The 24,754-nt window shown below is 47.0% G+C and overlaps 2 protein-coding genes across 7 annotated transcripts; one reads left to right on the top strand and one right to left on the bottom strand.

Moving 5' to 3' along the window:
• The first annotated feature begins 35 nt into the window (after positions 1-35).
• On the top strand, positions 36-10,916 carry SPG21 (SPG21 abhydrolase domain containing, maspardin). The gene is made up of 9 exons (XM_071568477.1): positions 36-209; positions 3,393-3,486; positions 6,584-6,745; positions 7,534-7,614; positions 8,206-8,351; positions 8,837-8,945; positions 9,365-9,472; positions 9,844-9,984; positions 10,270-10,916. The coding sequence occupies exons 2-9, from the start codon at positions 3,424-3,426 to the stop codon at positions 10,390-10,392; spliced, it is 933 nt and encodes a 310-aa protein (XP_071424578.1). The 5' UTR covers positions 36-209; positions 3,393-3,423; the 3' UTR covers positions 10,393-10,916.
• Positions 10,829-24,727, bottom strand: ANKDD1A (ankyrin repeat and death domain containing 1A). Of its 6 annotated transcripts, none has more exons than XM_071568475.1 (15): positions 24,411-24,727; positions 21,911-22,014; positions 21,135-21,233; positions 20,452-20,550; positions 19,907-20,011; positions 19,017-19,115; positions 18,501-18,599; positions 17,483-17,581; positions 17,075-17,173; positions 16,748-16,846; positions 15,745-15,843; positions 14,321-14,416; positions 13,048-13,249; positions 12,219-12,351; positions 10,829-12,052 (listed from the first exon to the last, which is right to left on the bottom strand). In XM_071568475.1, the coding sequence occupies exons 1-15, from the start codon at positions 24,442-24,444 to the stop codon at positions 11,872-11,874; spliced, it is 1,647 nt and encodes a 548-aa protein (XP_071424576.1). In that variant the 5' UTR covers positions 24,445-24,727; the 3' UTR covers positions 10,829-11,871. The 6 variants fall into 6 exon arrangements, with proteins under 6 accessions (XP_071424576.1, XP_071424573.1, XP_071424577.1 ...); XM_071568472.1 differs by having other exon boundaries at positions 10,829-11,992; positions 12,220-12,351; positions 17,468-17,581; positions 24,411-24,726; XM_071568476.1 differs by having other exon boundaries at positions 10,829-11,992; positions 12,220-12,351; positions 21,099-21,233; positions 24,411-24,544.
• Between the last annotated feature and the right edge of the window lie 27 nt (positions 24,728-24,754).

Below are 24,754 nucleotides of genomic sequence, written 5' to 3'. Positions count from 1 at the left end.
GGCCCCGCCCACCGGGAGGGGTCACGTGGGCGGCGCGGGCGCAGCACCCGGAAGTGGCGGCCGGCGCGTGCCCCCGGCCGGGGCGGGAGGAGCGAGCGGGGCCTCGGCCTCCTCCTCTTCATCCTCATCTTCATCCTTGTCCTGCTCCTTTTCCCACATCCGGCCCCGCGCCCCGCCAGCCGCTCAGCGCCCAGCACCGACCGGCCAAGGTGGGGGTCGTCGCTGTGGCTGTTCCCAGCGCGGGGGCTCTGAGGGGCCGGGCGGGCCCTGGGACGGTCCGGGGGTCTCTGAGCCTTTGGGGCGGAGTCCCCCCCGGAGAGGCCGTGCTGGAGGAACTGCGCGGGGGCGGGAGGGTGTTTTAGGCTCTGCAGAGACCCTCGAGGGAGGGGTGGGAGGGTTCGGGACTCGGCGCCTCGGGGAGCACAAAGCCCCGTCCTCGGGGGTGTTTTCGCGGGGGTGTCTCGGGGAAGGGGCTCCCTCTGCCTGGGGTGCGGCGGGAAAAGCCGGGCTGAGGGTGCTCAGGAGGGGTTTATCCCCTTCTCCCTGCACATCTGGGGGTGTTTGAGGAGGGGGATGGATCAGGGACTTGGGGCAGGGAAGGGGGAGTGCTGCTGGGCAGAGGGGAAGGTGCTGCTGCCCTGCCCCACTTATCCGTAAAATCCTCGTTCTCAATGTCTTGCTAAATCAATAACGAATGGAACATGTCACTGGTGTAGTGGAGTAACTCACAACTTGAATTTTACCAGCTAAGAAGAATCCTTCCTTTAGGGGAATTGTTTTTAAGAGGTTAGAGTCCTTCAGATTGTTTGGTTTTAGTAGAATTGAAAATTGGGTCTTTAGAGCCTGGTCGTGCCCAGCATCGTCTTCTTTGTGATGTGAGTTACTTTTTAGTGGCTGAGTTCTTGTTTTGAGTTCGTGGTTCAGCGTTTCTGCAGCTGGAAAGCATGTGGTGTTGTTGTCGTGAGTGTTTGTGTGTGCGAATTTGGTGCTGCATTCTGTGCCAAAATAAAAAACAAAGCATTTCAGTAACAGGACATCAACTTCATCAAAAGCTTCTTTAATCAAGGCCAGACTGTTTCCTCTTGCCTGAAAAGAGGGGCAGCCCTTAGAGGGGGGTCACACATGCACCTTTAGGAGAAAGGTGGGGGCAATCAGCCCAGGTGTTACTGGCCAATGGTTCCCTTCTGCTGGTGAGCTGGGAAGCTCAAAACTCAGATTTCAGGTGGACTCTCAACTCGCTGTGGTGCCAGAAAAGGTACAGCACAAAGTCCACCTGCATCGTTCCATTTCCTTACACAGTGTAATGACACAGCTTTGTGCTCCCAGCCCACAAAAATCAGCTTAATGGTGCTGAAGGACTGAGGTGGCAGAAGCAGCGAGGGGATCTCAGCAGAGAGAGATTGCCAGGACTGAGGTGGCAGAAGCAGCGAGGGGATCACAGCAGGGAGAGATTGCCAGGACTGAGGTGGCAGAAGCAGCGAGGGGATCACAGCAGGGAGAGATTGGCAGGACTGAGGTGGCAGAAGCAGCGAGGGGATCTCAGCAGGGAGAGATTGCCAGGACTGAGGTGGCAGAAGCAGCGAGGGGATCTCAGCAGGGAGAGATTGGCAGGACTGAGGTGGCAGAAGCAGCGAGGGGATCTCGGCAGGGAGAGATTGGCAGGACTGAGGTGGCAGAAGCAGCGAGGGGATCACAGCAGGGAGAGATTGTCAGGACTGAGGTGGCAGAAGCAGCGAGGGGATCACAGCAGGGAGAGATTGGCAGTCCTCTCTGGCAACCAGAATTACCAGCACAAAGTCCCTCTCTGGCACCTCTGTGTCCGTGTGCTCCCTGGCTGTGGCTTGTGCTCCTTGGCTCCTTGATAATGTGTGTTTTAAGGCATTTCCTGTGATTTGTGTTTGCTGAGCAGCTTTTAGAGAGCCACTGCTGTGTGGTTATGGAAAGGAATTAGTCCGAGCTGCTGTTTCCTCTCTCCAGGGATCTGCTGTCCCCCAGCCCAGAAACACATCCTTGCACCTGCTCTGCTGTGGAAATGGTTTTGTTTTTACCATTGCTGTAATTTTTACCTGCTGCCAGACTATGATAGAGAGCAAAATAATTGGTGTGCAAGCACCAAAATAAAGCCACATGATTTTGAAAAAAATGCCATGCAGGTGAACTGCCCACCTCAAACTCTTGGAGGTGAGAGGTGTAGCACCATGTGCTCTGTGGATGGTGTGAGTTGTCTTGCAGTTCAGAAAGTATTTCCCCTTTTAAACTTCGTGTTTTCTGCACATGGCAAATGAAGACTGAAAGATAAGGAAATTGTAACTAACTGTTAATCCAGCTGTAACCCTGTAAACTGGTTAAGCTGCCCAGCTCTCCTGCAGGGAGAAAGGAATTGGAGTGACTCACAGAACACAAGGAGGTCTTATTTTATGAAGAATTAAGAAACAAAACCTATTGATTTAGACTTGGCAACTGTTAAGTAGCAAGAGCAAAAGTTTCTTTGTTTTGTTGTGCTCGGTGCTGTGTGTGAATGCATGAAAATAATCTCCTGAGGCAGTTGGGGTTGGGGGTGAAGCTGTTGAGTCTCAAAGCTTGGAAACTATTTGATGCCATTTGTTGTATAAATGGATGCTAATGGTCTCTTAAGCTGCTCAAAAAAAAGAGTTAAATCTTAGAGTTACCTCAGTGTTTATTACTAATTAATGGAGTATTGTAAGATGCTCATTATGTGTGCTTGGACAGTCTGACTGGGGAGTGAATTAGTACAATTCCTGTGTGGCCCCAACTCTGAATCAATTTGTCTTGTTTTAATTGTTGTGCTTCAAAGATCTCTTCATTGGTAACTGCTGACAAGAGTCTGCTCTGTGTGGGTAGAATTGCAATTTCAGGAATCTTCTGTAAATTAAGCCTGGGATCAGGTGATGTTCCTGATGTGCTCAGGGACTCCTTTGGGTCAGATGGAAGGGGCATGGTCTGAATACTGAGACATGAAGTAATGTCTGTGGTGTGAGATGCTGAGTGAATTGTATGAATATTTATCAGCTGTAAATCTGAAGTGCTTTATCAATTTAGAACAAATCAAAAACATGCTGTAGGGTTGTAAGCCACTTGCAGCCTGCAACACAACTGACTCTCTGCAGCTGTCACAGGGGAATGCTGTTACAAAAGCATCATCATTTCATAATTAGGCTGCTGCAGTAAGGCAGTCAGGTGACTGCCTCTTGGGGGAATAATTGTATGGTTTGTGATGAAAACTGAGCAAAAGTCAACTTGGTGTGAGTCAGGCAGTGCCATCAACTGATAAGAGCAAATCACCCTGCAATGCTTTATGTGCAGGCACAGCTTTGAGTGCTGCCCACGGGAAAGCTGTTGTATTGATTTCTCACTTTCTCTCTCTTTTTCAGGCTGACCCAAACTGAGGGTTTGCTAAACATCATGGGAGAGATTAAAGTCTCTCCTGACTATAACTGGTTCAGAAGCACAGTTCCTCTTAAAAAGGTACGTATAGCTGGAATTTTCTTGTGGGTGAAGTCTCCTGTTCTGTAGTGAGGGGAAAACCAAACTGTGTGGTTGATGCAGAGCAGTTGTGGCTGTGCTACTGACCTGCTTTATCTCTCGAACTGTTGCCCCACATGTCATGTGAGTGTATGAAATCACACCCTTCATTTTCACGGGCTCCTCAGAGGTCACTCCTGCGAGTGGTGGGAGCAGAGACTCTCAGGTGTGACCTGATCCCAGCCATGCCCAACGAGGAGGCTCCAAGGAAACAGTGGGTGCTGGGGGTCACACCTGTGGCCCCTCAGAGCTGTCTGTGTGCCCTGCACCGAGCCAGAGCAGCTGCCCCTGTGCTACCAGAGCCACCTCCACTGTCCCTACCCGTTGCCCTCAGGCTGGAGCAGCGTCTGAAGGCAAGTTCTTGGCAGTTGGACTTCACACGGTGTTTCTGAGAGTGGGACAATCCTTAACCACAGTGGAAAACCCCAAATGGTTTCTTCTGTGTCCTTTAGATGTCTATTGCTTAATCACACTGTCCAACAACTTTCTCCTCTGGGTTTCCCCCCTTCCTTTCACCGAGCACAGGAGAGTGTTTGAGGTGTGCAGTGCTCCCACTCCTGCTCTGCACACGCCGAGTGGCAGAGCAGGGCACAGAGTGCAGTGCTGGTGCAGAGCTCCTGGCCAGCTCAGGCTCTCCTGTGTGCCTTTAGCAGGTCAGGCTTGCTGGGGCTGGTTTTACAGCCGACCTGAGACAGCCCTGCCTTTCCCCTCAGGCTGCCCCTGCCAGCACAGTCACTGCTGGGGCCACACACACTGAGCAGAGGCAGTGGCCTGTTTAGCTTGGGGTGTATTAGTTTGGTTTTGGGCTAAGCCAGCTTCCAGTCAGTTTGCTTCCCTAATCTGGATGGCTGTGTGGGCTGCAGGAACACCCTTGGGGAAGGACTGTAGGATTTTCATTCATTTTTGCCAGTTTGTGTTTGTAATTAAGAAAGATCTATTGCTGTTAACTACATGTGCACTGTGTGGGCTCTGGCTCTGTGTGTTTCTGGGCAGTACCAGACCTGCTGGGTCTGTTTGTGCCACGCTGTTACCCTCAGGCAGTGCCTCACAGAGTCAGCAGAGCCAGCAGGCAGCATTTCAGTGGAAGGATGTCTGGGTTTTATGGGATGCAGAGTGGTGAATGAAGGAGCTGGAGGTTGTGGTGACCATGGAATGTGGGGACATTGTGACACTGAGCTCACTGCCAGCAGCCACTGCCTCCACCTGCTGTGAGAGCTCAGGGTTTCGTAACTGGGGATGTGTAAACTGAAGCTGATGGTGACCTGGTGACCTTCAGATGAGGGAATGCCTTACCCTCCAGAGTGATTCAGGCTGCTCTGAAGTGCAGTGATGCCACAGTGATCAATGTGGGATATGAAGAAGGTAAATAAATAAACTAGTCCTGGTTACTGGAGAGAGAAGAGGAAAAAAAAGTGCCTGATTTGAAGATGTAATTAATCTCTGGAGCAGTCTTTGGGAATATATTTGCCTGCATTATCCCCCCCAGAAATGCAGAGGAAGGAATGACCAGCCTTGGTTCCTGCTGTCAGATCAATCTATAGAAGCAGAGCCAGAGCAGTTCATTAGGGAATGGGCTGAGATGTTTCTCCTGACAGGTGCAGGAAATGTACAGCACATCACCCTTCCTGCCCTGGTCAGATATAAGAAGTACAGCACAGAAAATAACATGTTTAACTGAGTCTCTAGCTTTGCCTTTGAGCCTCCATTTGCATATGCTACTCACTGTCTCAGATAAGTAGTTCCTAAAAGTCTCTAGCGAGGGACACCCTGGCCCTGCAAAGCTCAAGGGAGCCACCCTGAACAGATCCAGCATTACTGATGGGATGACAGCTGAGAATGGCAATGCCTGGAGCCCAGGAGTTGTGTTCAAAGGGTAGTTTTTTTGTGGGGTTGGGAGATCTTTTGTACAAGGTTTATGTTTAAATGGTTGCAGTGGTCTGGAAGTTCTGGTATGCAATCTTCCTTTTTTTATAGAGACTTTAGAAAACAACAGTATCATGTGATTCCTCACATGTTCTCAGAGCCTGAAACACTGGCTTTATTAGAAGCAGACTTGTTAGTTAAGCAAATCTGATTCGTGATACGCTGTACTCTGATTGCTGAGAAGCTTAACTGCTGGGTTGGAAAAGTAAATTGTGCTTGTGTATAACTTTTCAAAAAGCTGTAAGATCTTGATACAGAGGAGTGTGTCCCACTGTGTGACACAGGCCTTCCCCAGAGCTCTGTGCTTGTTAATTTGGCACAAGCCTCACGCTTCTGCTGGGTTGTGAAGTTGAAAGGACATTTTATTATACAAGACAGTTTGCTGGTAGAACAGGCCCTGTCAAAACAAGTCAGGCTTCAGCACTCCTAGAAAAGAAGACCCAGTTCTTATACTTTTGAAGATATTGATGAGTGTGAGGAGCTGCTTATTAATGGTAGCACCTGTGAATAATCTGCCTCAGCCAGCCATGTGTCCTGGGATCTCCAGCTGCTCCTGAGATGATGGAAGTGTTTTTCCTCCCAGCTCAGCTTTGCAGTGCTGTCCTGGGAGTTGTGTGTGCCTCTGTTTCTGGCAGGCAGCTCTCAGTGTTTCAGATCAATAATTTGTGGTGTTAGCTGCTTAATTCAGCAGGCCTGCAAGGATCCAGACCTGTAATGTCTTCTGTGCATGAATACAAATGTTGATGGCTGTTTAAAAAGCTGTCCCTGGGGCAGTGCTGGCTGTTCCAGCCTCCAGCTGCTGCTCTTGGTGCCCTGAACTGACCTCGTGAGCCTCTCCTGAGCACAGGAGTTCCTTTCCTGAGGTGCAGTTCATTTCCCAGCACAAAACATTTGGTCTGATGGTGCAAGGCTGCAATTCTGTGCCAACTGTATCCACAGAGAGATTGTCATTCCAGTCAGAAAACAGCCTTAGAGAGGAAAGCTGTTGAGAAGAAGAATAAAAGATGGTCCTGAGTATCATAACGTTTACTAGTTGATGGATCTAGAAGTAATTGTGGAAGCTGCTGAGGAACCTCACTGGTCTTGTTTCTTCTCCCTCCTGTGCCTCTCTTTCCAGATCATAGTAGACGACGATGACAGTAAAGTCTGGTCCCTCTACGATGCAGGACCGAGGAGCATTCGCTGCCCACTCATTTTTCTCCCTCCTGTAAGTGGAACTGCAGATGTGTTTTTCCAGCAAATTTTGGCACTGACTGGATGGGGCTACAGAGTAATTGCTGTGAGTATTCTCAGTCCTGTGTCAGAGTCGTGCTTGTTGCTCTAATCAGAAGTTGGATAATGAACTTCTTAGTTTTGGGTAGGGGAATTCACCAAAAACCTGGTGCTAAGTTGCCCTCTGGAGTAGGTGGGGTGTGGATCCAGGCTGGAATCTGCTGAATGCTCACAGCATCATTTTCCTAAAACCTTGTGCATGCACCCAATTAACTTCTCGGCCTGCTTTTCCCCCTGTGTGTCCTGGACACAAGTAATTTTTGCCTCCAGCTGGGTGTTTGTTGGCCCTGAGGCAAATACATGAGTTAGTTCAGGGTTTCTGTGTTTTCCTTGGGGATGGTGGATAATGTGGTTAGCCCGTGTAGTATCTGCAAATGCTGTGCCACTCCTTAAAACCCTTCCAGCCTGCTCCTTTTGTGGCTTCTCAGCTCCTGAGCTGAACTGAAGCAGTCCATTTGTACAGTATTAAACAGCCTGGCTCTAGGAGCACTGCTGTCTGTCTTGCAGCAGTTAATGATTTGTGTAGCTGTTACATGCTACAGAATTACTGAAGAACAGTTACAGCCTCCCCTCCTGCTGGTTACAGGATGAGGCAATGCTGCCCTTTCCCCAGCAAACTGCTCTGCAGCACTTGGTGTGAGTGAGGAGGAGGTATCTGCACCCTCGGGCTGTGGGGACCTTGCTGAGGAGGCTCACCATGCAGGAGGGGCTGGTTGATGTCTTGAAACCTTTAATGTGAGAACTGATACAACTTTCAATCTGAGACCAACTTTTTCTAACTTTACATTATTTTAGTTGCAATATCCAGTGTACTGGGATCACCTCGAGTTCTGTGATGGATTCAGGAAACTGTTAGACCACCTTCAGCTGGATAAAGTGAGTGCCTGGAGATGGGGAAGTGGACGTATCATTGCAGTAAAAACCTGATCTTTGAAAGTGTTTTGTTTAAGAGCCAGTAGATAAAATAGGACACAAAAATGCAGGCTAGAAATAAAGAGGCTGTGTTGCAATTTCACATTTGAAACTATTTTTTTGAAGGTGAATACCCTTGGAAATTGTCATGCTTGGCTTAAATTCAACTGTTATTCTATGCTTATTAAATTGTGTGGGTTACATGAGACCCCATGGAAGTTTTCATTCCTGACTCTCAAAGTACAGAACACCATAATCAAGTACCTTGGATTGGAATAGCTGTGGAGAACAGTGAAATGTTCGTGTTTTGTCTTAAGCTTGATGAACACAAATTTGCACTGTGATTCTGTGGTGGAACATTTCCTTCTGTCAGCATTTGTCACATTTATATCACTCATAAAACAAGCAGATCAATGGAACAGTGACTCTTTCAAAAAATGGGTTATGGGGACAGGGTAACTTGGATGACCTATTTTTGTAACGAAACGTTGTGCTCAGAGGTCACATTTTGCAAGTGTAACGTCATCTGTTTATTTTTTTTTCCCTTTGTGTTAGGTTCACCTTTTTGGAGCTTCTCTGGGAGGTTTTCTGGCTCAAAAATTTGCTGAATACACACACAAATCACCCAGAGTTCAGTCTCTGATCTTGTGTAATGCCTTTAGTGACACTTCTATCTTCAATCAGACGTGGACAGCAAACAGGTAAGGAGGACTGGGACAAGCAAGCAGACTTGTGGCATTAATCTTTTTGCAATGAAAGGTCACACTGATTGTGTTGGACATGTCTAACTTGATTCCAGCCTGGGTGAGTGAGGTGTGGGATGGAAAACTTAGGACTTTTAAAGGCATTACCGTAAAGAGAATGGAAATTTTCACAACTGAGAGTGTGGAATTAGACAAGTTGTTCCATGATCCTCTGCCTGTTTTCTAGCAAAACAATTTAGAGCAAGAAAGGTGTTGTTCACTGTGTTTAAAATACACTTTTGCCATATAAGACTAAAAGCTTCCCAGAGCATTTCAAGCATCAGTTACTGTGTTTTCCATCTCTCTGCTCTTAAAGCTTTTTCAGGGTTTCATTTGAAGTTAAAGCACAAAGTTTTTGCAAGGAAAGGGAGCATTTACAAGGAAACATCTTGATGCTGCAGCCCTTGGTGCTTGAAGATTGTTACATCTTGTTTCTGTTCTAGCTTTTGGCTGATGCCTGCTTTTATGCTGAAAAAAATTGTCCTTGGGAACTTTGCATCTGGTCCTCTAGATCCTGAGATGGCGGATGGGATTGATTTCATGGTGGACAGGGTAGGTCCCTGTGTGCTCTGATGGCCGTGGTGTCACTGTAGGTTTACTGAGCAGGAGGGTGTGGAGATTTCTGTGCTTTTTGCATTCCGTGACCCAGGAGGGGGGAGTGAGGAATGGATCTTTAGCAGTGCTGTCACAGTGCAAGCAGTTTAACTGATGCAGTGACTTGACTTCACTTTATTTATGTAGATCAAAAGAGAGGAAATTAAGGAACTGAGATGGAAGAGGAGAAAGTACTGGGATGTATCTCTAGGCCATTCCCTGGGGGCAGGAGCAACTAATGAAATGTGCTTTAAGCATTTGTCTCGTGCAGAGAAATACTGAGTTTAAAACTCCCTTCTCTTTGGCTGTATTGTTAATATTACATAAACTTTCTGCAGTGAAATATGTTGCTTATCAGTGTTTCTCTCTTCTGCAAGCTGGAGAGCCTGGGGCAGAGCGAGCTCGCCTCGAGACTCACCCTCAACTGCCAGAACTCCTATGTAGAACCTCACAAAATCCGAGACATCCCTGTAACAATTATGGATGTAAGTTTATCTCGGCTTAATTTTTTTCTTAAGTGCTATTTCCTCCCATTGGCAGGTGGGGCCTTGATATTCCATCAGCAACTTAGTAAGCATTTGCAGCATGTGTCCTCATATTTAGGGAAGCCTTCTGCTGACTGGGCAACACTGACTCTGCTGTGCTGTACTGTGAGTTGGATATTCTGTGCAGTAACTCAACCATATATTTCAGTATTCGCAGTGTTGGCTTTCTAGCTGTCAGTGCCCAACAAGTTTTCTTGTTTTCATTTCATTAACACCGTTCTGCTAAGAAGCTGAGAGTGTGAGCAGCATAGAGCCAGTCTGAGGTAACAAAATGTGAGACTCAGAGCTGACTGCTGGGACTTGTTCCGTAGGTGTTTGACCAAAGCGCGCTTTCGACAGAAGCGAAAGAAGAAATGTATAAACTTTACCCTAATGCCAGGAGAGCTCACCTCAAAACAGGAGGCAACTTCCCCTACCTCTGCAGGAGTGCTGAGGTCAACCTGTATATTCAGGTGAGTCTCTGAATTCAAACTCAGTTTAGCCACAACAGCTGAAGCAAACTCCGGTTGTGTGCTTGCTTTTGTTTGCTGACTTCCCTGGCTGTGAGATGGCTGATTCCAAAGGGAGCAGCTGTGTTCATGGAGGGGCAGCTTTGGTGGTTTTGTCTGCCCTGTCTCTGAACTCTTGTACTCCAGAGCCATGGTTCCACCCTCACTAAAATTACTCAGAAGGAATGTTTCTCCTTTACCAAAACATTGTGCTTCACCTGTTTCTGTGTTCCTTGCTGTGCCCCACAGATCCACTTGCTGCAGTTCCACGGCACCCGGTACGCGGCCATCGATCCCTCCATGGTCAGTGCAGAGGAGCTGGAAGTCCAAAAGATCAGCCTTCACACCAGCAACGAGCAAGAAGAGCAATAGGCCTGGGAGTGCCAGTGCAGTGGAGGCATCAGTTTGGTCTTCCTGTGTACAATCAACTGTTCCCACTCTGCCTTTTCCCTTGTGTTAACCGATTATCACTGTGTGATTCCAACCGGATCAAGTCAGTGAACTACCCACGGACAGTAACCTCCAGCAGTGTAATGGGATAGATCTGTTTAATTTTTAGTCTTTGGATTCAAGGAAGCATCTTTGAAGACTACACTTTTAAAAATATAGACATTTTTTCTACCAAAGTCTTCACTGTCATGTTCTTAAGCAGAACAGTATATTTCTTTTTATATTTTTCACTCGGCTGTATATATCACCACATGCAGACTGTACTTACAAGCTGACATATATTTTTGTTGAATGTTTGATTTAAACGATGTTTAAGTGACAATGTTGCCACCACTTATTTGCTTGGTACTGTGTTATAAGTTAGTTTGTTTCTATTTGAAATAAAGCACTTGAATTTTTAACTTTCTTGTTGCTTAAAAATGGTTTTCAATAAACCTTCACTTCCAGCACCTGTCTCTTGTTTTGACTCCAAGAGAACAGCAGTGGAGTTCACAACAGTCCTGGTTTGCCTCTACAGACACCTCTGGGAACAAAGACAACCAGCATGTTCTGCTTGAATTCCTCTCAAGGTTTAATTAACAGACTGTATTGGTTTAGCTCTAAATAAGAATGTTGTAGTGCTTTTTTAATAAAGATAACATGATATTACTTGCAAATTTGAGGGTACAATCTGAATTTATTGAAATACAGACATTTCCCCTTTAAATGCTGTAAAAAATAAATAGGAAGTATTACATGAAAAATTGGTATGTAAAGAAATTGTATGTCCTTGTCAGAGGCTGGGTAGATAACTAATCTCTTGAAAAGATACAGTTTGAAAAGGTAAGAGGGGTCATTAGTCACCTCTTTGATTTATAAAAAGTACATGTATATTAATGTAAATTTATAAACAGTATGTATGTTAATGTTGTTCTCAGAACTTTTTGTGAAGAGGCAAAGCATTAAAGATCACAACCCCAAAGGTTCCAAAAGGACTAAATGCGATTTTTGATTTTGCTTCTGAAGTTCCCACCATAAGAGGGAAGTTTATGGATGCATTTAAGACACAAGTGATAGACACCCCACCAATAAGGTAAGTAAAGAACACTCCTGAAAACAAAGGTTTTCCCCTCATTAACTTAAAACCCCGACAATTAAAAATTTATATACAAAAATGTGCTGTAAACAAGTTACAGTAAAACAGTGTAATATTTCCTGATACAGTGTGAGAAGTGAGGCTGGCTCGCTGAACTCCCCTTGCAGTACCCAGACCATAGGAAGTGGCTGATAAAAATCTCCCTTCTGCCTAAAGAGGCGTTTTTGACCATTAGCATTTGTTTTACCCTTGTCATTCCAGAGCAGAAGCATCCAGCAGTGCCAGCTGTTTGTGACAGGAAGCCCTTTAGTTGCAGCTGCCTTTGATCAGCAACAGAGAAGTGTTTCTCCTGCAGCTCTGAGACCAGCAGAGGATGCTCCCGGTGTTACATTGCTGTGCACTTCCGTGGAGAGGTGGAGTCGGCATTGGCTTTTTTCCGGATACTTTCTGTAAGAGAGAATGTTCTGCTGCACATGGAGCCGTGGCAGGCTATGTTCATTTGTTAAAATGAAGAGGAAAGCAATTACATGTCATGGAAGCAAGGGGGCAGGGCAGGTGCTTTCAGCTTGTGTGAACTGGCTTCACTGGAGTTTTCCTCTGTGTGTGTTGTGTAACCAGACAGTACAAGTAAATTGATTTAAATAGTGTTTAGTGAAGGACGACAAAAGTATTACCTGCTAAATCTCTTCTCCCTATGCCCACAAGACCTTCGTACAGTCCCTTGATTGGATTTTCTCCTGCAGTGTTGACACCATGGAGCCAGATCAGCAACATCCTGTGGCCGTGCTCCCTGTAGCTTTTGGTGCCTGGCAAGATCAAACCTCAAATGAATCCCACCCTCGGAGTGCACAGCCCTAACCACAGCGATTTCTGAGCTGGTGGGTCTGGACACCCCTCCCTTTGGATTTTACTAGGATGCTCTAAAGTATGGTCTAGCTAATTTCCTTCCCTGTGAAACTTAATGGAGTGGCCATGGATGAGCTTGGACTTGTTGGCCAACTTTTCATGGTAATAACAGAGTTTCTGCCTTCAGAGCACAGTTTGACCCCTTGCTCATATTGTCCAAACCACAGTCCTGACAGCAGCCAAACCAGCAGTGATCTGTTTCTGACCCTCAGACCCTGCTTCTGCTAATGTATCTCTTAAATTCTAAATGGAACTTCACTGCCTTCTTGGTTCATATCCGTAAAAGAAAAAAATAAAACCAGCAACTTCTTCCTGTCCTGTAGAACAAGAATTGTACCTAGAACTCACCAGCCTGTTAAGTGCCTCACAAGGAGTGAGCAATGAACCACTAATCCCCCTGCTTGTGTGCTTTATTCCCAAACAAATTCCAGTGTGTAGGTAATTCCACAATCATTAAAAGCTGGGTTTTTAACATAATCTTTTGGTTGTTTCAAATACACCAACAGATTTTCTTCATGCTTTGCTCCTACTGCAGATGAATCGCCTAAAAACGTGGTCCAAGTGAAGAAAGGAAAATACCTGGTAGTTTTTTATACCTGTCCATTGTTGCTCAATGGCTCTAATGTGAGCATCTGTGAATTTCCAGTGATGTGCCAGCTTCTTCCATTCCCCAGGTTTGAGGTACTTCGTGGCCAATCTCCACATGACGGAGCGAATGTGCTGTGTTTCCAGCCTGTGATCTTGCTTAAAGGTCAGGTGCTTTGCCACCCATGAGTTGGAGTCGCTGTTCAGGTTGTCCTGCAAAGCCAGAACAGGGTGACAGTTTCAGTCAGGATGCTGCAATGGTGCCTGTTGTTCTGCAGCCTCCCACACCCTCAGTTCTGCAGGTCGCTGAAAGTTTATTCTGCACAGCACATTTTCTTTATTCTTTTTATTCTCATTTCGCTTTGTGCTAACCAGGCACATTAAAGAAAACTGCTTTAAAAAAAGCCGCTTTGCTGTACAAGCCCCTGTGGATTGTGATTTCCATTTCTATACTGCCTTTTATCTGGGCTTGGTGCAAATCATTTAATTAAATCTCCTGCTTCCCTGCAACACAGGCTCGTGCTCACAGCCTTTAGGAGCCCTGCTGCAGAGAGGCTGAATGAGATTCCCTGGGGCTGCAGGGGAAGCCCATGCAAAGGCCTGTTCCACACAGCAGTACTCTTATAATGCCTGTGCCTGAGCCACAGGCACGTGTCCTCCTCTCTTTTCTACCCCCTGGTATGGGAAGATACCCAAAATCCTAAGAAGACACAAGGGATGTGGCATTTGGCTGTACTTGCAGCGTGCTCTGCTCAGCCTGGTTTGGGCACAGGTTTGGGGAAAGCAGTGTGGGGGACTGGGGCTGAGCAGCTGCAGTTAGAGAGGGAAGTTGGTTGACTCCAACAAGAACAGGTCACTGCTTGCAAGAGGTGCTTCCTTCCACTGCTGAAAAACTCACCACATCCCATTTGGTGACATTAGGCCAAGCATTTTCCTGCTCAGTACTTCCAGTTTTTTTCCTGGGAAAAGGAAGCAATGCTACCACACTCCCTTCTACAGGGATTTGGGAACAGCTGTCAATGAATCTTGAAAACCTCTGTTCCTGGCAGCACAGCTTGGGATTTCTAACAGAGGCCCTTTTAAATAAGGAAAGCCTTAAGAAGATGCTGTTGGCAGGGTGAAGACTTCTGTTTTTCTTAAGTAAGGGGATGAAAGTAGAGGTCAGGCTGTCCCAGGATGTCCTGTATTTCTTTTCCTTCAGCAGCTGGTATGTGGAGTCTCAGTGGAGTCGATAAAGCTACACCTGCCCCAGAAAGCACAGGGGGTGGTGTGTAAGCTGCTCACCTGTTCCCATTTGTAAAACCGATCAGCTTTGATAATCATGTCCACCAAGTTGATGTGACTGCCTCGGGCAGCGACATCCAGAGACGTTTTTCCTTGCTGAAATCAGAATGGGAAAATGAACTGGAAAATACCTGCTGCCTTAGGAGGTACAACCTGCATTGTAGCTGCAGGACTACTGAGTAATGCACCAGGCAGGACCTATTCTCCAGCTATAAACACCTCGGGCCTGAGCTGACTTTGATCTAGTGTATGCAGGGCAGGGGGAGTGGTTTTCCAGGCTCTGCAGCATCTCCTCTGTTGCCACAAGGGATCTGCCTGTTCTGCAGGAGCAGTTGGAAAAGCTTCCCTGTAACCCCCAGTCCATGGCAGGCTGCTTTCTGGCTCCCAACATGGGTGCAGCCGTCAGAGGACCAGTTCAGCACTGCAATCCAAGGCATTTTATAGCCTTTTGCACTGCAGGTTTACTGTCACATGAAACTGAAATGATTTGTACAACTTCAGTGATTTTATAGGCTCCACATGCACATGATTAGAACCCATCTCCCAGGAAAAGCACAGGCTGATGGGACCATGAAAATGTAACTATGCTCCTTACCTGAATGTGATTTTGGATTGGGCAGGGAGGGATTTGTATTTCTATCTAATATCATAGTGCAGAAAGGAATGAGATTTGAAGTTACATGAAGCAAGTCAGCCCAGCCACCAGACATGCCAGGGAGAATGGTTCTTGCCTCAGATGCGAGCAGAAACCAAATTTCACACACAGAAGTGGACATGTGTCTCCTGAGCTGTGTCATTGGGGTTTCACAGAGTGTTGGAAGGTGGCAAATGTTCACCCCAGCTGAGGGCCAGTTCAGCCAGGAATCTTCAGGCTTGCATGTGCTCTAACCCACTGAGGGTGGCAAACATTGTTCTGTTCTCTGCCCAAGGCTCTTCAGCATTTTCTGGGTACATATCACATTTCCAGCCATATGCAATTTAACTGATTCTTCTAGAATTCCATTGGTTTAATTATAGGGCAAACCCCCCAGATATGGAGCCAGATCTGTATCAACCAGATACTTTAACCTACTAAAACATCTGTGCTGTGATTCTTGGGGTGTATTACTTATTAGTTAAGATCTTTGATATTTTTGTGTGTGATAGCACAAATAGAACCAGAAGGCACTAGAACAACTTTAAGAAGGAAAAAGGTTGCTCGTTGTGTGAACTGTTGTCTACCTGCCTAAGAATCAGTCACTCTTTCCTGAAAACACACCAAAATAACCTACTCAGAAGTGTTTAAAGGCCTTATCCCTGGAAATATCCAGTTTTCAGTATTACTAGCCTTCCTTGAAAATTATGAAGGACAGTGACAGAGACCACCTATCTGTATTTTCCCTCCTTACTCCCACAGGACCTATTCAACCCATGGAGACATTTACCTTGTCTGTCAGCTTCAGGTTAACTCCTGCAATGAGAATCATCTCAGCAATGTCCTGCCTGCCGTGCTCTGCAGCGATGTGGAGTGGGGTCTGCTGCCTCTGCAGAAGGAGGGAGAAAGGATTAAATTTCAGAGAAGGCCAAGTGTGAGGCTGGAAGGATAAGACAGAACATTACCAGGAGGAAATTGTGTAAGAGTGCTGTCAGCTCTGCCCACCTTTCCCCTCTATCCCTTTTCAACCTGAGGGCCAAACAACCTCCTATCTCCAACTACAGTAGGGTTCCTCTGGCTGAGCAGAACTGGTCCATTCCTGTCCCAGCACCAACTTTAGGACACCTCCCTGATAACATTCTGGATAAGGAACCTCTTCAGCTACATAAGGCTCTCCAGGGCCACTTACAGAACTATATTATTTCCTATTATTTAAACAGTTTCTGTGGGGAGGTAGTTTGGCCATGGGAAGGAAGGACCTGTGCCAGTTCTTTGTTCCTGGGACACAGGGTCAGCTTAATGTTCCACCTTGGGGCTGTTTAATGGAAACAAGTAAAATCAAACACAAAATGTGGCAATTTTAGGGTGTCATCAGGAGGGAACATTGCTACAAGAATGAACATTAACTGAAACAAGCTACACAAAGCACTTCATTCAAAAAATTGCAATTTGGTGAGACAACCAGCTAACTCCAGGCTTGCCTCCCTTTCTCAGCCCTCCAAGTGTCTTGCAGAATATCTTCCAACTTGAAGTTTCTCCCACTTGTTTCCAACAAGGAGGAAAGAGCCTGACTGCAATGCTGCTGTGCACAGGTCCCAGGGATATAGCACAGCCCATGTGTTGAATACCATCAAGCAATCACCTCACTGCAACACTCAGAATCATTTCACAGGTTCCACATTTCCTAAGTTGCTCTTCCAGGTTTTCCCACATTTAAAGCCCTCCTCTTTAATCCTGTCCCCTGTGAAACTCGTTGACATTTTGAAGACAAAGAACAGGAGTTGCAGTCTTACATTATCTGGAATGTCAAGGTCACACTCTGCCTCGATGAAGAGCTTCACCATGGCTGGGAAGTTCTGCAGGACTGCAATGTGTGTTGCTGATGCGTTTTGCTGTCAAAAGAAGACCCTGTGCTTAGGAAGAGCTTAGCTCATGGCATTGGAAGGACCATGCTGTGGTCCACCCAGCACATCTTACTCTATCACAGCTGCCAGTCAGGACTGGGGGCTGAATGGGGACACTGCAGCACTGGTCCTTACAAAATAGCTTTGTGCTCTTAAGCAGCTCTACAAAGAGACTTTGCCTTTTTTTAAGTGGTGAGAGCACTTAGAAGGACTTACATGATTAACAGCACCTGTGTGGATTCCTGCATCCATGAGGATCCTGGCTATCTCCTCATAGCCATGCTGTGCTGCGTAATGAAGGCAGTTCATCATCTTCTGAGAGGCACATCAGGAAAGAGAGGGGTTAGTCAGGGCTTCTTCTCAGAGGCTGCAGTTGTTACAGACTACCCACAGAAAGCTCCCTGCTTCCCTCCTGCAAGAGCCCCATGGGCCCACACTGACAAATTAATGGAGATTGTCTCCACAGCCAAACTAGTCCTGGAGAGCTTCACCTGCCTTTTTGTACAAATCCATGTGTACCTTCCTCTGAACTCCCTGCTATTCCTCCACAAGGGCCTCCCTGGGAAGCCAGGTATAAATCCACAAAGTAGTGTTTGGAAATGGAATCACCTCCACAGATCTAACCTGGGTTTGGGCATTGACATCAGCACCTGCTTCCACGAGCAGCTTCACACAGTCACTGTGACCCCCCTCGGCAGCCAAATGCAGAGCTGTAAGTCCTTCCTGGAAAAGGCAAAAAAGGACACAAGCAGCATTTTCTGTAGACAAGGCCAAGACAGAGCAACAGAATGAGCAAGACTCTACACCATCTTCTGAATCCATGACATATTAAAGTACCAGTTCTGAGGGTCAGAGATTGAACTGAAAACTCGTGACCCTCAACCACTGATTCTCCCTTCTGAAGGCTGAAGTTCATTTCTTTACAAGAAAACAGAAACAAGCAGAATTCCTAAGTGATTGAATCTGGTTTTATTATTGCTCTTTGCACAAAGGGCAGCTCATTTGGGGGGTGACAAATGCTACCAGGTACCACAGGAGGTGGCTTCCCCTTTGTTTCAGATCTTAATCACAATCAAATACACCTTTCAAAGACAGTAACCAAACAAGACTAAAAAAAATGCTGATAAATTTAATTGGGAGTGTGCCCTGGAATAAATAACAGCGATACTAAGCCAATATTTGCTATCTAAATCAGTAACTGTGTTCCAGCCACGTAATTTTCCAGAGCAGATCTGTGAAAAGAGAGATCTCAAACAGAAGGTCCATATGTTCTGTGCCTAAGTCAATACTATAAGGCATGGTGAAGTTTAGTTTAAAACACATTCAATAACCATTTAGACACTTGAATGTAAAAGGGTCAGGGAGAAAAACAGAGATTAAATGCAGTGATAAGGGAGGTCAGCAGACACAGCAGGAAGAGAAGGCAACACTTTAGAGCTGGAAATTGGTCCAAGACGGATGTTGCCTTTCACTGATACTCTTAAAGGGGGACTTGGATTTACCTACATAAGCTTTAGATAAAATCAGCTATTTTCTACACCTCAATACTGACTATTCAGCCTGGTGACTGCGGTAGGAATGTATTTCTAGGGAGAAAAAGGGCAAAACTGATGTGGGTTTTATTTCATTTAAATGTACTTACTGAGTTTTTTTCATCAAGGTCCACTCCAACATCTATAATCCTCTGCAGGACAGAGAGGTGTCCATTTTTAGCAGCTAAATGCAATGCTGTATTTTCTTCCTGAAAGTAAATATTACTTCATAAACATATGTATTACAGGATTGAATGTTCATACACCACAACCTTGCACAGAGTATATCCAGTGTGTCTGAAAAGGAGGTTGTAACCAGTAACACAAGACTGAAGCAATCCTCTAACAGTTACCGCAGGGAGGGAAGAAGCCCAGCTACCTTCACCTGGAGCATGGTACACCAGGCTTGCTGCATATCCTGTTTGAAAAGTCCTGGAGAGAAATCCAGCATGGACTGAGGTGGAAATGTCTTTCAAGTGGATAAGGGAGAAAAGTCCTGACAGCACAACCAAAGTTAAAACTATGGACAACTTGCCTGCATCAGCCTTTTGGTACCCTGTTCCCTGATTTTCACATTCCCATATCACTGGACTTCACCTGCCTTGCGTGTGGTTTTATGTCCATACCTTGTCTTTGGCTCTGTGAGAACAACCCAGTCGAATGAGGAGATCCACCACCTCCAGCCTCCCATACTCTGCAGCCAACTGAAACGCTGTCCTGTCCATCTGGGAAAGGAAACAGAGACATAGTCCAAAAAAAGGCTCTGAAAGCACAAGATCAGACCATCTGCTGCAAGAAATACAATAATGCCTTGGGTAATAACCCATTTCACAAAGGGCAGAAGTGCCACACTTCAGAAATAGTTATTTTTTTATCCTGATGCTTTTATTCTGCTTTGTATTTGGGATGACCCTAATAAAACAAGGTGAACAGAGCTACCACTGGGGCTAACAAGCATGTTGGTCTCACTGGAAAAGAGGTCTTTTCAGTGGTTATTTCCTAGAAATAGAGGATAATAAATAATTTACTAAAAGCAACTAAGGATGAAAAAATTGACTTAATATCTAAGCCCCAGTTATTGAGTGAGTGAGGACCCTTTTTGGGGAAAGACAACTCTTGTTTCTTCATTTAACTTGCAACCATCAGAGTGGGAATCACTCTTGGAAATGTGAAAAGAATGTGCACTAACTTCTCTATGTTCTTGTGCCGTCTCCAGAAACAGCTCACCCACTGCTGGAACATGCTGGAAGAGGGCTACCCTTGGTTATTACTTACCTGCAATACACTCAGGAGCTGCAAGAGAGGATGACACTGAAATTTCTGAATTTATTCTGCAAAAGGCTACATTGAAAAGTCCTGGCTGCTAGAAGCTTGACCTGAGCCAAAATCCCCATGTCCCCTAAGCCCACTCTACAGGAAGATTTCTGGGAGTAGCATCCGACTCTGAGTCTCTTCCCAAGACCAACAATCCTACTCAGCCCAGCAGAGCAAACAAAGCAGTGATGAGCTTTCCTACCTTGTCTGTCTCATCCACACACACATCCTCCAGGTCCTCCACGATGAACTCTGTGACCTGGACGTGTCCCCTCTGAGCAGCACAGTGGAGCAAGTTTCTGCCTTTCTGGAGAGGAGATAAAGGACTGTTTGTTTAACAAGTCCAACACTGTGGGACTGTCTCTTTTGACAACCTGTTCCTGTTAGCAGGGACCCATTCCATTCCTTCCTGCACCTCTAGGGCTACATTCCTTGTGCTGCAGACAGCCCAACCAAGGACTGTTTTAGAATACATGGACTGCTGATTCACTAAATCCATTTCCCATTTCTATAACACCTTCCCCCTCAGCATTGTACACACGTGAGCTGAGGACACCATGTGCATCTCTACAGCTACAATAGTTACACCTGGTGTAGGGATTACGCCTGGTTTAGGGATAAAGCAGAGGACAGATGGCAATCCCCACAGCAGATGCTGGCACACACAACCACCTTACCGCAGGTAAGTCTCTCTCTGTCCCCAGCACTGTCTAGAGCTGTGTGATGGAGATGTAGGGAGACTCTCACCCTGTTGACACGGTTAATTTTGGCCCCAGCGTTGACAAGGATCTGCAGGACACGGAGATGTCCAAACCAGGCAGATAGGAGAAGAGCATTCATTCCAAACTGGGCAGAAGAGAAGAGAGATACTTACAGTTAAACTGCAGCCAACACCATCTCCACCCTGGAGGAAAGCTGTCCCCTTAGCTTCATGAAGTTTCCTGTATCTATCTGTTTCTCACTGGTATTTTTTTAGCCTCACTTTCTCCAGTTATTACTATTCCTGCCACAAATATTCACACAAGCTGAACACAGACCTGCCTCTAGACTGCCACTTCCTAGTTAATGGTGTGTATTAGCCTGGTTGTTATGGGGGAAAGAGAATTTGCTGGCTGTCCCTGTTGTCCCACAAGCCTCAACAACACAGCCAGAAGAAGCCAAGCATCCCCATGCCCCACAGAAAGCCTGACATATTCTATCAGCCTTCTCAGTTACTGTGCCTGCAAGAAAAGAGCCAAAAGACAGAGCACAGACACATCTGAAAACAAGGCTTGCCCCAGCCCCTTGCTCCACAGGTGCCATGTGCCACCCTGTGCCACCCACCCAGGGCTAAGGTGAAATCTGTAACCGCTGGCCCAGCACCCAGTCCCTGGCACTGCCCCAACACTGAACACATTTGCAGGGCATGCAAGGGAGAGTCGCCTTTGTACACTGTCTTCATCATCCACAGGGACATCGTGATCCAGGAGCAGTCGTACAGCATCCACGTTCCCTGCTCCTGCGGCCCAGTGCAGGGCAGTCCGGTCTGTCTGGAAGGGAAGGACAGACAGAGGGAAGCTCATGTATGCAGAGTGTGTGTGTATCCAACAGTCTTCCTGAAGGCCAAAATCTCCTTGGCCAGCCTTGGAGCCAGAACGTCTCACACTGTGCAGGGTTTCCTTTGGACACAACCCTCTGCCTCTTTCTTCTCCTGTCAGACAGACAGGTGTCAGTCACCTTGCACTCAGGAACTGCAGGTCTGGGCTATAATGACAGCACAGGAGTGAAGAACATTGCTGCCCATCAGGGGACAGGATGAAACAGTAGGGATGGTTGAAATCCTGTATTTTCATGAAGCTACTGGTCAACAAGGAGAGACCTGCATCAGGGACTGAGTTTGTCCCACAGCCTTGGCATGCAGAGATGGCAAAATCAAAGCCTTTCATGGCAAGTGTGTAACTGGCACAGAGGTTACAAGGAGAACCATAAATTATCACCCTCCCTCAGCACTTGCAGCTCTCCATTGTGGTCAGGATGGTAGTGCTGGGAGTCTCAGTGTATTGTGGAACTGCTTGGTTGCCACAGGCTCTATTTAGCATGGGGTGGTATATTTTAAAGCTTTAACCAATAAAGCAGCTAATGAAAAGAGTAGTGTTAAGTAGCTGCAGATCTGAAAAATGCCCTCAGCACTTCCTGCAGCTTAGAGGTGGAAAAGCCCAGGACTTACACTGTTTTTGGCTTTGATGTCCACCCCTCTCCTGATGAGCTCCTCCATCCTGGCAATGTCATTCCGTTTTGCCGCATCATGGAACTCCTTCTCTGACTGAAGCACTGCAGGAGAGTAGAAGAGTGAGCATTAAAACAGTGCTGGCAAGGAGCACAGGGCAGCATGCCCCGACAAACCTCCCCTTCATCTCACCAGCCCTCATGGCTTCAGGGAAGGATGACTCCAGAAAGATTCTTCCAGCAAGAATCCTGGTCCTACAGATGTTGGCATGTTTCCTGGATTTGCCCTCTCACACTGTCTCTCCTTCCCTGAGTACTCCTGTACCACACCAGTGCTCTTCTAGTCCTACTTACTTCTCTTCTAATTCAGTGTCTTTCTCTTCAGGGATTTGCTCCCGCTGCAAAACCTTTTGATCTATGAGGTCCATGTCCTCTGGGCACCCCACGAGGCCCAGAGCCAGTGTAAGGGCTCTGACAGATGACCCTTTCCTCCGTCCTTCCACCTCCATCCCACCACTCTACAAGGAGGCCTTTACACATGGTCTTGCTGTCCCCCTCTGTGCAACCTGAGCCAGCCAAGCAGCACAGAACTGCCAGCCTGGCCTGTGATTAGTGTTGCATCTCTTAATAAACCATGGCAGTTCTGCACATAATTTACCACGACTGGCTGTATTTGTCCTGCACAGTTAGGCACGATTTAAGACTGTTTACTCTCCATGCTGGGCCTTGCCCCAGCAATCTTCTCCTCGATTGAACAAACCTTCCTGCCAAGAAACAAGAGTAAAGCTGTGACTCTGGGACTGCCACAGCCCAACAGGGAGGCTCTGAAGGTTTTTGGCAAGGCTGGTGTCAGTCTTTGTTGGACTCAGTCTCTGCCCTAGTGCTTTTGGGAAATTCTTTGAAGAAGTGCTTAACTCAGACCCCTGGCCTGTAACATCCCCCTGGAGAGCTGGCCTGGAGCTGGCCCTGAGGCTTTGCTCTCTTCTGTGCTTCTGCAGAGCTCAGGCTGTAGTTTGAGGGGCTCAGTGCAACTTCAGTTTGTTTCAATATGTCAGCTAGACACTAACCACAGGCCATACAAGAGGCATCAAAACATATTATTGTTCCCATTCCACCACACTGAAGAGATAAACAGGAGACTTGCTGCCTAAATAGCACTACCCCATTTTTCTCTTCAGAGGGCACAGAAGAAAGACATCCCTACTGTGGACTCTTAGAGCAACAGAGGTATAATCTCATCCTCCAATTTCCATTTCCCTTACCTTTAAATAAAAAACTTCAGCTCAAGAGAAACACAAATAACAAACAGGATCGTTCAATAGTGCGTTTATCCACTTAACAACAGATATGACTATCTGAGAGTGTGTATTCCAGTGTTGGATCTGCTGCTACAATTAAGGCAGTAGGATTTGGACACTGATTTCTGCAGCAACAGGATTTCCTGTACTGTATATTAAGACTGTTATCATCTGGTCATGTGTGTCAACAGGATTGCATTTCCACACCACATGGACTCTTGATTTGAGAGGAAATACCAAGAGAACTTGTGAAAAACACATGGAGTTTTTGTCAATTATTAACACCAGTGGTGACACAGATAACACCTCCTTATAAATGCTTATCTCTGTTCAGGGGAGTAAATCCTCTGTTTCAGTCAAATGCTGCTGTCCCTGCTCTCCAGGTGACAGAAACGTGTTCTTACATTGTATGGTCACACAAAGCATCATTGCCAAGAGATGCCAAACCACCCCTTGCCTTATTTATTCTTTCCTCTACCTGTGAAGACACAGTAACAAACCTGGAATCACTAAGGCTGTAGAAGCCACAATTTATCTATTTTCAGCAACACATGGAAAACAATTTGATGGTTTCAGTTTCCTGTTTAGGATCCTCACAGCTCTGCTGGCACTCTGCAAATGTAAATGCACTCCTCATCATGACATAAATCCATCCAACAGCAGCATTTCAGAGGATAATTAGCATTTTGCTTCTCTTTCAAGCTCAGATTCCAGGGTATTTCACAGCTTGTGTTACGGCATAGGAATTCAGTTATCCCAAACAACGTGGAAAACATTTCAAATTATTTACCCTCAGTCCTATGCACCAATTCACAGGCAGTTGATTATGCAAGAGATGTAAAAAAGCAGCAAAGGAAATTAAAGACAGGCAAAGAAAGGTGCTAAAACATCCACTGGGCTCTATCTGGGGCTGCAGGACACGAAGACAGCCCAGGATGGGGACCGGGGAATAAAGGAGGCCAAAACCCTTAAGTGGAGGGCGCTGGAGGTATATGCAGCACCTCAGGGGACAGGATGCTTTGGGGCAAAACCACTCTTGATTCACGCGTGAGGCTTATACACCTGCTTTGTTCCTGACCGGGTTTTTCATGCATATTCCTTGGAGCATCCCCGCTCTGCCCCTCAGCCCTCCCGGCGCCCACCCGGCCCCGCCACACGAATCCCCCCCTCACGGCCCCGCGCCCCCAACTCGGCCCCACTCACGCGTGTCGGCCTCCGATGCCAAGTCGTCCCCCATGTCGCGACACAGGAGCCCCGGCGCAGCCGCCTCGGGGCGGGCTGGCCCGTGAGCAAGCGCGTCCCCGCCGCCACAGAAGAGCCGGCACTGAAGAGGCGCGTCCCCGCCAACCCAGAGGGGGCTGGCCCGTGGGGAGGCGCGTCCCCGCGGCCACAGAGGGGGCTGGCACTGAGGAGGCGCGTCCCCGCGGCCACAGAGAGGGCTGGCACTGAGGAGGCGCGTCCCCGCCAACCCAGGGCGGGCTGGCCCTTGAGCAGGCGCGTCCCCGCGGCCACAGAGAGGGCTGGCCCGTGGGGAGGCGCGTCCCCGC

The sequence above is a fragment of the Pithys albifrons genome, chromosome 13, assembly GCF_047495875.1.
Source record: "Pithys albifrons albifrons isolate INPA30051 chromosome 13, PitAlb_v1, whole genome shotgun sequence".
In the NCBI taxonomy this organism is placed as follows: Eukaryota; Metazoa; Chordata; class Aves; order Passeriformes; family Thamnophilidae; genus Pithys; species Pithys albifrons.
Note: the sequence above shows the minus strand (reverse complement) of the source record. Positions and strands in the feature narration are given on the sequence as shown.

What these genes read in the sequence shown, in the direction of transcription:
- SPG21 (XM_071568477.1), top strand. Translation starts at nt 3,424, where the DNA reads ATGGGAGAGATTAAAGTCTCTCCTGACTATAACTGGTTCAGAAGCACA. An exon ending in GGGGCTACAGAGTAATTGCT is followed by an intron (nt 6,746 to 7,533) that starts GTGAGTATTCTC and finishes ACATTATTTTAG; the next exon opens with TTGCAATATCCAGTGTACTG. An exon ending in TTGATTTCATGGTGGACAGG is followed by an intron (nt 8,946 to 9,364) that starts GTAGGTCCCTGT and finishes CTCTTCTGCAAG; the next exon opens with CTGGAGAGCCTGGGGCAGAG.
- ANKDD1A (XM_071568475.1), bottom strand. Translation starts at nt 24,444, where the DNA reads ATGGGGGACGACTTGGCATCGGAGGCCGACACGC. An exon ending in AAATTAACCGTGTCAACAGG is followed by an intron (nt 20,012 to 20,451) that starts GTGAGAGTCTCC and finishes TCTCCTCTCCAG; the next exon opens with AAAGGCAGAAACTTGCTCCA. An exon ending in ACACAGGTGCTGTTAATCAT is followed by an intron (nt 16,847 to 17,074) that starts GTAAGTCCTTCT and finishes TTCTTTTGACAG; the next exon opens with CAAAACGCATCAGCAACACA.